The following is a 10,997-nucleotide window of genomic DNA, read 5'->3' as shown; positions in this document are numbered from 1 at the left end:
AGGTCCGCCTGACTCTCTGACTGACGCCCAGACTCACGAGAGCCAGGACTGTGCCTCAGATCGATTTTCAGTTTACAGTGACTCAGCTGCACTGATTAACAGAAAAAGCCCTCAAGTGGGAACCAGAAGGCCTGGATGCAAATTCTTTTGGTGACCTATGTGGCTTCATGTGGTTTTTGCCTCAGTCTTATGATCTACACAGTGGGGATAATGATTTCTGTATCTTCTCAACTCACTGATTCTTTGGAGGTTCCTGTGGCATCATATGAGGCAAAATGATTTTCTTAATTATACAGCCCTTGATAGGCATTAAGGATTTAATCCAACAAACATTTATTGAGCAACTGCTGTGTGCTATGCACCACTCCCGGTGCCATGATGGACACAGATGAATAAAACACGGTCCCTGCCCTTGGCGAGCTTACAGTCTAAGACAGTCATAGGACAAGTGCACAGTAACTATAATACAAGGCAGAATGTGGTAAGTGCCGTGAGAAAGGGACAAATAAAGTGCTATGGTGGTTCAGCGGATGGAGAGATCCCAGTGGCTGGTCGATCGCGGGAGCTTCATGGAAGATGTGGTTTCTGCATGGGCCTTGAAGGAAGCAGAAGAGAGTGTTCCAGGGGATGGGAACAGCAAGACCAAAGGCACAGAGACAGGAAGACTGGGCACCTTTTTGAGGAATGACGACTATTCTAGATGGACCAGTGCAGGGTGTAAGGGAAGGATGGGGCCTTATTGGATGGCCTGTAACGTCAGGACAAAGACTTGCACATCATTTTAAAAGTTTGTGAATGGCTGGAGATTAAACAGATAAATCTCTATGGATGTTTAGGATAGATGGAGAACGTGCAAGCAGGCCCAGAGGAACCGGCGAGAGGAGACCGATGTTGAAATTGCCGGAGCAACCAGAAGGCAAGGATGGTGCAAGAGCAACAAGGGGATGCGTGGAGAAGAAACCAAGATGACTTCAGGGTTTCAGAACCGGGTGGAGAGACTGTGGAAGAAGAGGAGGCAGAAGTGATAGATTTGGCTTCAGAGATGTTGAGTTTCTGGCGCCACCAGAACAGGTGGGATGAATGACCAGTGAGCAGTGTACAATCGAGCCTGGAGCTCGAGGGAGGTGCCAAGCTGCAGGAAGTGGAGGATGACTTCACAGGAAGGCGGGGGGTACTAACAGAGCATGCGAAGCTGTGATGAAAGGGGCCCGAGGAGAGGACACCGCGGTGCGGAAGGTCTGAGTGTGGGCCAAGGAGGAGAGAGGGATACAACAGTCAGGTCTACCATGGCTACTCTCTAGATTAAGGTGAGGGTGTCAATAAATAAGTCATAAATACATAAATAAATAAATACATAAATAAACACTGAAGGGGCAATGGGAAAGGGGAGGAAAATCATGAGAATGTGGCCTCTGGGCACCTTGGGGACAGGGAACGTCCAGGAGTCAGTGTGGAGCTGAGCAATGCAGAGAGCTTGGTGATGAGAAGGGGCTTTTGACCTGAAGTCTCTGGTCCCAGGAGCGTGGAGGCCAAGAGGGTGTTGAGAGGAAAGGTGGCACCAGCACCAGAGAGCCCCTCCCGGGCCTGGGGATGAGAGGATGAGGCCATGGGGGTCAGGACGGGTGGCTGGGTGCCTGCTGGTGGACACAGAGCACAAAGCGGGTAGAGTGGCTAAGGACCAGCGAGGGGATGGATGTTCCCTCAGAAATGGGAGGAAGACAGTGAAAGGGGGGGACAGAGGTCAAGAGATCCGGAGTAGACACTGCATTTCAGATGGCTCCATCTCTGCAGCAAAGGAGGAGGCTGAGAGTGGGGCTCAGTTGGGGGCTTGAGGAGAATGCAGAAGGGCTGAGGGGCTTCAGGGTGGGTGAGGACGAGGGGACTGGGGATGACTGAGGGTCAGGGGGAGGTTGGTTGACTGCACCTGCTCCTGGAGGCCTGTGGCCACTGTCGTTACAAGGCATCGGATCAGGGTACCAGGTACCAGGTACAGACTGGGACTCCTTGGGGCTGCCCCAGGCTAGCCGGGCTGGGTCAGACGCTACAGTGGACTCTCAGGCAAACTGAGCTCTAAGCAGGAGGAGAAGACGGCTGCCTCCTGATCGTGGAAAGGTGGCTGTGGAGGGGAAGCCAAGGCCTTGGAGCTCCTGCCATCACGTAGCTGCTTTGGCAGCACAGGGTGTGCAGGTTGGGAGTGGTGACATGTGGGCTGTCCTGGGCCCCCAGCACTCTTTAGAGAGAGCCCAGAGGCTGCTTTGGCAGCACAGGGCGTGCAGGTTGGGAGTGGTGACATGTGGGCTGTCCTGGGTCCCCAGCACTCTCTAGAGAGAGCCCAGAGGCAGATGGTCCCTGCCCCCTCAACTCTGTTAGTTTCAGTTTAAGGAACCAAGACCGAGAAGAGACAGAAAGAAAGCCATGTTTTAAAAAGAGCTCTGGCCCTTTGATTCCCCTGCAGGGAGGGGCATTGACAGGTACATGGACGCAGGGCTGACTCCGGACCTGACATGAGGCGCCTCTCTGCACTCGCCACTGGAACCTCCTGGAACCCAAGGCCTTGGCTAATCCCCTGAGCCTGGAAATTCTGCCTGTTTCCCAGGATGCTGGAGGCTTCAACAAGGGAACACCTTCCAGGGCCTCTGAGATCCTCAGGGTGAAAAGCCCCTTGGAGAAGTGTAAAATATGAGACGTTAATTTCCACTTCTTGTGAGAAGTCCAAACCACTCTGTTCCCACAGAGGCTGTGAGGGCTGTTGCTTTTTAAAATACTCACTTTACAGTGCAAATCCCAAATCTCAGACTTCAAGTGTCAACAAGAATAGCAACGAGGGAGGAAACACAGGGATGCAGATGTGGTTCGGAGCTGGAGCGTCCGCCTGTGGGTTTAAGAGGTTCCGAGCATCCTTCCACCGCCCCCACTGGCTTCCCATCAGGCATTCATTTCGAGCAAATGTCCTGCTCTGAATCATCATTGATTATGTCTGGCCTCCTAGGCTTGGAAACAGATCTTGATCCCTTTTCTTAACTCCCTTCACCTTCAAGACAATGTTGTTGTTGTTTTTAAACTTATCTTTTGAATAGATTTTAAAACACTTATTTATCAGGCAAGAGAATGAGCTAACAAATCAAGCTGGCTAACGCTCATCTACACGTGACCTGTGATTCGAGCCCCACGTTATCCGCATGGAGCCCAGGTTTCCCCACGGAGATTATATCCAGTATTAGGATACTGCATTTGGATACTTGGGTTTAAAAAAAAAAGTCTGAACTCTTCATCTTCATAGGGTTTGTGTCAAATTCTAAAATCACTGCCTCTGTGAAAACAGGGAGGTGGGGATGGACGTTGAACCCTCTCCCCGGAGGGCTGAAAACCTCAGTGTTGGAGCTCAGTGCTGGCTAGTGTGACCATCAGGATAAGAAAGCGACAAGAAAGTGACGCTGACACAGCAGTCTAGCTGCAGAGGCCCGAAGCACAGGGCAGAAAGCAAACGCAGGGGCTGCAGGCAAACGGAGCGCGGCCATGGAGACGCTTACCATTCTTCCCGGCCTCGCATTCTGGGGCTCCTGAGGCAACCAGAAAGGCAATTTTAAAAGCATGACATTTATCTTTGCTGTGCCCTTTCAAGCTTTTGCGGCGGCTTCCCTGGTGGCCGAAGGGAACAGGACTGTCCCTCTGGGGACATTCTAACAGGGCAAGGAAGGAGGCTAACCCTGAGGATGAAAGCCCAGGCTCCCTTCCTCCATGACGGACTCAAGTTGCTTTAAAGAACCACCACCACACTTGGGACCCTCTTTTGCCTTATTCTGGGCCAGAGCACCAACTCTCTTGGTAGGAAGTTGTGACTTTTCAAAAACACGCTTTGGGACACCCTAGCAATTGGGTGTCATCTGCCTGCTCCGTGCCAGGTTCCTGGGGGTTCTTGCAAAGCTGGACTATGACCTGTCCACTGTGTCTTCTCCAGCCTTCTCCCCAGATCTATGGAGGCCAGTCTGGGACAGGCGGGTCAACCATGGTTCATCCCGTGGGCAGTTCAACTCTAAGTTCACGGACCCAAGTGCTCAGCTCTGACTTGGCCTCTGCTCCTCGGGGACCATGTGCTCCTTTGCTGGGCTGAACATTCCAACCTCTCTCTTCTCTAAGAACAGCACCGTGTTAGACATGGGTCCAGTTGTCCCCTCTGGGTCTTGGCTCACCCAGAATCCACATTTCTCAGAGGCTCGAGGCAGCTGTCCACAGGTGGCTCTCTGATCACCCGTGAGCCCAAAGACCTCTCCAATCCAGGAGGCAGCATGCCATCCCAAGTCGTGGGACTGGCTTCTTTTCACGTCGAGTCCTTCTGCCCCTAAAGATGCACCGAGTCTCAATCTGGTCCAGGTGGGTTCTCCACACCTTCTTCTTGTGGCTTATCTGCCTAATGCTAGATGAACACCACACAGTTATAAATACTCAGGTCAATATATATATGCAGGAATAGATATATATATTCTGGTCACTGTTTTACACTTGAACAAAGAAAACCACTAGCCTGCTTGTTCTAGAGTCTGTGCCGCCCCGACTCCCATCTGCCTGTGGTGTAGCTGGCAGCAAATGTGAGCCACTGAGTCCCACCGGGCGCCCACCTTACGTGGCCCCGTCGCACTGGCCGACAGTCAGTTTCAAAGCCCCCTGCTCGTGGAGGCTCTTCAGGGCCTTGAACTCCAGGGGCATGGTGTGGGGGCTGGCCTGGGAGGTGTAGCCATACTTGAGGCTGTCGTAATAGTGGTACTTGACAGGATTCTGGTTCTGATCTAGCGGAAAGGGCCAGAAGCCATAGAGGTAGATCTGGTTGCAGAAACGCGTGGCCAGGGTGTACATCAAGAGGCCCGTGGTGGGTCTTTTGATGTGAACTTTGTTAGTCAGCCAGTATCTGGAGGAAAAAAGTGGAAAAAAAAGAAACACACAAAAAATTAACATGAGTTTATGAATTATACTTTCCAGGAAGGAGGAGACTTTTATCTTGCTCCATAGCCTGCCTCTTGCCACTCCAGCAACTGTAGATACCAATCGAGTGGCCGATTCCAAGGTCCTTTCACAGAGGACTGACAGCCACCATTTAAATTAATATTTTAATTGGAGGATAATTACGATATTGTGGTGGTTTTTGCCATATATCAACATGAATCGGCCACAGTTATGCATGTGTTCCCCCCATTCTGAAACCCCTCCTCCTCCCTCCCCATCCCATCCTTCTGGGTTTGGGTGCCCTGCTTTATGCATCCAACTTGCACGGGTCCTCTGTTTTACATATGGTAATATACGTGTTTCAGTGCGATTCTCTCAAACCATTCCACCCTCTCCTCCCACAGAGTCCAAAAGTCTGCTCTTTATATCTGTGTCTTCTTTGCCGCCATGTATGTAGGATTGTTAGTACTATCTTTCTAAATGCCACATATATATGTGCTAATATATAGTATTTGTCTTTCTCTTTCTGATTTACTTCACTCTGTATAATAGGCTCTAGGTTCATCCACCTCATTAGAACTAACTCAAATGTGTTCCTTTTATGGCTGAGTAACATTCCATTGCGTATATGTACCACAACTTCCTTATCCATCCATCTGCCGATGGACATCTAGGTTCCTTCCATGCCCTAGCTAATGTAAATAGTGACAGCCATCATTTATCAAGTACTGGAACTGCCCTTAGGCTCTGTGCTTTCATATATGTGATTGGATGTAAAGAACACAAGCCTGTGAATACATGCAGATGCAGACACGAGGTTCAGAGATGGAAGTGGCTTGCCCAAGGTCACCGAGGTAGAAAGGAAAGGACCTTGCCTCGAGCTCAGTGCATAGCAGTGCGTGTGTGCTCAGTCGTGTCCGACTCTTTGTGAGCCCATGGACTGTAGCCTGCCAGGTTCCTCTGTCTGTGGGATTTTCCCTGCAAGAATCCTGGAGAGGACTGCCGTTTCCTGCTCCAGGGGATCTTCCTGATCCAGGGACTGAACCCCAGTGTCTTGTGTCTCCTTTATTGGCAGCCAGATTCTTTACCACTGAGCCACCAGGGAAGCCCAGGCCTGTTGAAATCTAAAGCAGGGGTTGGCAAACCTTTTCTATAAAGGGCCAGGTGGCGCCACACTCCTGGCCTCTGCTGTCATAGCATTAAAAGCAGCCACAGACAACATACACAGGTGTGGCCGATCTTGGTGCTCTGGCCAGCTCTGATAAGGGGCCGCCTCTTGCGTGATCCCACTGCCTAGCGCCATGCCTGGGTTTGGCAGGGGTTGACGTCCTTGCCTCCTAAGCATCATCAGATTTCCTTCCCATCCCTGCCCACCAGCCCCACGACCCTCTGATGTGAGCTGCCCATCTCTGAGCACATGTGGCTTCCCTGGAGGGCTGGAGGCCAGGGGAAGGCAGCAGCAAATAGTGGCCTGCCCTATGCAGCTGGGTCCCACAGAGGAGTCTGCCAGGAGTGTTAGAGGAGACACGGGCGGGGTGGGGAAGAGTGCTTGCTGTTGTCTAGTCTCTAAGTCGTGCCCGACTCTTTGCAATTCCATGGACTGTAGCCCACGGGGCTCCTCTGTCCATGGGATTTTTCAAGCAAGAATACTGGGGGTGGGTTGCCATTTCCTTCTCCAGGGGATCCTCCTGACCCAGGGATCGAACCCACGTCTCCTGTATGGGGAAGAGTGGAGCCTTAGGCTAAGGGCTTCCTGTGAGTGAGGCACTGAGCTTCCTCCATACATAGAGGGCCTCAGTTTACCTGCACAAGAAAACAGAAAGGAAGAAACCACCTCCATTGCACCGACTAAGCGACAGAGATTGAAAGGGGGTTTCAGTGACAGTTCTGTCAACAGCCACCTGTGTGTCCTTGAGCAAGTCGCTTCTCCCTGCTGAACCCACGTTTCACATTTATACAACAACGGGGCACAGACCGAGGGGCCACCAAGACAGCCTCCAGGGGCTTCCCAGGTGGCTCAGTGGTAAAGAACCCACCTGCCAGTGCAGGAGACGCAGGTTCTATCCCTGGGCTGGGAAGACCCCCTGGAGAAGGAAATGGCAACCCACTCCAGTGTTCTTGCCTGGAGAATCCCATGGACAGAGGAGCCTGGCGGGCTACAGTCCACGGGGTCACAAAGAGTCAGACACGACTGAGCGACTAACAACAACAAAGACAGCCTCCAAGTTCCATATAATCCAGAAGTGGGAAAACGGCCACTCTGGTTGTCCTCACTTTTGTTTCCCATCATGGTTTTTCTCCTGCTTGGATTTAGAATGAGAGTGTGGTCCAACCTCTTTCTCTCTAGTAAAACCTTCCACTTACCCTATGCTGAGCCCCTTTATTTTTTTGATTTAAAAATATTTTTTGGCCACATCACATGGCATGCCGGATCTTCCTTGATCAGGTATCAAACCCGTGCCCCCTGCACTGGAAGTGTGGAGTCTTAATTATTGGACGGTCAGGGATGTCCTGAAGCCCTGTAAGTGTAATGTGTGTGCTCAATGACACTGAGCTGAACTTGGGGGGACCCTGTGGGGTGAAGGCAGGGCGAGTGCAAGGAGGAGAAGAATCCACAAGAGAGCAGCTGGTCCCTGCTAAGTGCTTATCTACGTCGGCTTAACCACCTCTAGCAACAGCAGCTCATCCCCTCCTGAGCTAGTCCATTGCACTTTCAGCTTTAACTCAACGCTTCTCACCCTACGCTGCCCACTGGAATCGCCTGCAGCTTTAAGAGGACCGAGGCCTGGTTCCCACCATCCAGGTGCAGCCTAGACACTGAGATTTTTAAAACCTCCCCCAGTAAATTCAACTGTACAGCCAAGGCTAAGAAGCCCTGCTCTAACTGGCAGGCAGTTCTGCCACAAGAACCTAAGAAGGAGACTTGTTTAGAGAAGAGAGAGGGGTAAAAGTAAGCATGAGGCGTAGTCACAGAGCTTTAAAGACAACTGGGCCTGGGGACCTCATCCAGCTTAGCAACCTGGCAAGGGGATATAACTGAACGAGCTGGGACACGTGTGGAGGGAAAACTGACACTGGCCTCTGTGTTGCCAAGGCAACAGGGAGCAGCATGGTCTGTAGCATCTAATAGGGTGCCCGGTTTTACGGCTGTCCTGTGTGGTGGTGTCAAATTTTCTAATTTTTTCAAAGCTATCCGAAATCTGGATTTTCAAGCAATTTCTCCAAATTTTTAAATGTTGGCAACTAATTTAAAACATTAAAAAAAAAAAATCACGTGGGTCCCTCTTGAGTGAGTTAATAGACCACATCTGTGAGTAATCCACGGGTCTCCTGGATCGAACTCGTTTCCGTCTCTCAATTTACAGAGGAAAAAATGAGAATCCAGGGTGACCTGCCCGAGAAGAGGCAAACTTCTCACGCAGCTGGTCACATAGAGCTCGGATAAATGCGGCTTCCCGCCTCCTGTGTCCCGGGCTGTTTGCGCTCCATGGTGATTCTGCGGGGGAGGGTGTCGGGGCTGAAATGAGCTAGCTGCAGCCGCTGTTGATGGTATCCAGAGACACACGAACCACAGGCTGTGTCCCCACATGGGAGCATCTCACAGATTGCTCACTTTCTGAGATATTCAAGCCTAACAACAGCCACATGCCATATTCGGGATTTGTGGTTTGTTTATTTTCTGATCGCAAGGCTTTAGCAGGGTAAGACCTTTAGAAATTCCTTTTTTTTTTTCTGGCCATTGATGCTTTGCCCAGAGAGGGGCTGGGAAGAATGAAATCAGTGGGGAAATGTCCAAGTAGCTCCTAGCTGGGTCTGAGGTTACCCAGACCTGTGCTGTGCCCTCCTCATAGATACGCCTGTCCCCTACATGTCCTCTGGGTGAACCCTCCCTGCCGCCCCCAAACTAAGCTCATGAATCACGTCTTCCTGGAAACGCTCCCTTTGTTCCCCTCTCTTCTCCTCTGCTCAAACTGAGTTAGTCATTCCCCTGTTATTACCATGAGTTTTATTTCCATGTTTCCTATTGTGCTTCTCAACCCGGGCTGATCCTTCATGACTGTCTGGGTTGGACTCCCACTACACTGTGATCTCCCCACGCCTTACCCTCCTTTGTGGGTGATCAGAGGCCCTTGGCTCGGTGTGTGCTGCAGCCAAGGCACCGTGGCAGAGACAGCATCACTCGACCAGTTCTCCGTGGGCTCGCCTAAGTCTCTCAGCATCCCTTGTCAAAGAGCTGGGGTCACGTGACCAGTTCTGGCCAATGGGCTGCAGCTGGAAATGCCCCCTGCTGGACTCAAGGTTCCTCCAGTGCTTTTTTTTCCTGCCTTGGATAACCTCAGTGATTCCTGGAAAGATGTCAGCCTGATAGGAAGAATCCTAGGTCCTTGAATCACTGGTTGGAAGAGAGCCCCCGCCAACCCACATCACACTTTGTGAGGATGGGAAACTTCTGTTGTGCGAAATCACAAGGGCTCCGGGGATTGTTATTGTAGCATAAACTAGAATTGATTATCCTGGTTTCCACGGTGCTCGGCAAGTGCTGGACTTAAATGGAATTGCAAAAGGGGAAGTGGTAGTAAAGGAGTGGGGTGGCTAGCAGTGCACGAAGCTTTGTGAGTCTGACCGGCTGGGACAGGAAGAGAAATGCCCAGCCTCTCAAATCTGCTGCACAGGATCGCTCAGCGAAAGGTATTAGGAGCAAAAGAGGCTCCACAGTGAACTGAGCTCAGCGGCAGGAGGGACCCTCTCATTTCCGATTCTGCCTCTCTGGGTAAACGAGAACTCCCGAGCGAGGTCTGACAGGGACACGGGGCCACCGTCTAACGAGCAGCTTGTTCTAGAAGCTGGTGGAGTTATGCAGGAACAAATCACTCTCCATTTCCTTTATCTCTCCTTAGCCACCCTGGCCAATTTAGAGACAGTGTGCATGGCCGACTTGTAGACGATTTCTTTTCCTTAGGATAACAGCTGGGTGTTGAAACACAAACTAATTAATTTTGCCTTCCCAAATGAGGTTAGCTGGGTGTATCTGGGATGCTGCATTGACAATGCACCTTTAAATATACCAGTCTGGAGGTTTTAATTAGAAGGCAAAGTAATCTCCAAGAAGGCAGTAATTATTTTTCAAAGCGGTTACCCCAATTGCCAAGACGATTAAGCACCATGTTTTACGAGCGTGGACGGCAATAAATGAGGAGGGCCAAAAATCATCGCCAAATCGCCTTTTTTGTCTGTCTCCCTGGGTTCCTGTGCTGAGTACATGGCAAGCACGGTGGTTGCCACTTTCAGAAAAAGTGGCCAAGAGGGCTTTCTCTAAGCTGAAGGCACTTCATGGGATATGGTGCATATCATCCCTAAGGAACAGCAATGTGTCACAGGTGGTCGCTGAGGGACTCTTGGTGATGCTTTGCACAGATCAGCAGCAAAGCCAGGAGCAGGGCTCTCAGACAGCCTGGTCTCTCATCGTCTACATCGGCAGCCAGCGGTGGTCCAGGGACCCCACAGCTCATCACTGTCCTTTCCTTGGGAGTGCATGAGAGCTCTGGCGTCTTGGGGGGATCTCAGGATGTGGCTTTCCAGGTTTGTGGAAGTGGAGATTGGAGATTTGTTTCAGAGGTTGGGGTAAACCTGCAGAGCTGGGCAAACCCTGGGGATTCTTGAGGCCAATGCCTGGTCCCCAGGCCTCCATGCTTACCCAAGTTGGTGCTCTCAGTGAGCCAGGCTAGCCTCAAGTCTGACCATGCCACCAATAGAGCCCCCATGACTCCTGGGGTCCACAGGAGGACATCCAACACCCTCAGCCCGACTGGTGAAGTCCTTGAGATCTGGGCTTGAAACCCCTCCCACCATCTGGCATGCACAGCCACACTATTACCAGGGACTTCCGGCTTCTTCCAGGACACCACTACCTCCTACTTCTCCTGGCTGGCAACTCCTTCTGACAGTCTCAGCTTCAATGCCACTTCCTGCAGGAAGCCTTCCAGGACCTGCCTGGATGCTTCTGTGTCCTGTGTGCTGTTCTTTTCCTATCCTAGCACCGACCGTGCTATAATGACTTG

At 51.3% G+C, this 10,997-nt stretch overlaps 1 protein-coding gene across 1 annotated transcript in view; it reads right to left on the bottom strand.

The window, feature by feature from the left end:
• Positions 1-316: 316 nt before the first annotated feature.
• Positions 317-10,997, bottom strand: part of ST8SIA2 (ST8 alpha-N-acetyl-neuraminide alpha-2,8-sialyltransferase 2) — a 72,428-nt gene continuing 61,747 nt past the window's right edge. Inside the window, exon 6 of the mRNA XM_086364762.1 lies at positions 317-4,903. Within this exon, the coding sequence (XP_086220888.1) occupies positions 4,618-4,903 (286 nt within the window). The 3' untranslated portion in view covers positions 317-4,617. The remainder of the gene's footprint in view (positions 4,904-10,997) is intronic.

The sequence above is a fragment of the Bos grunniens genome, chromosome 21, assembly GCF_055505025.1.
Source record: "Bos grunniens cultivar Pamir isolate PY7600 chromosome 21, Bosgru_T2T1.0, whole genome shotgun sequence".
Taxonomy (NCBI): domain Eukaryota; kingdom Metazoa; phylum Chordata; class Mammalia; order Artiodactyla; family Bovidae; genus Bos; species Bos grunniens.
Note: the sequence above shows the minus strand (reverse complement) of the source record. Positions and strands in the feature narration are given on the sequence as shown.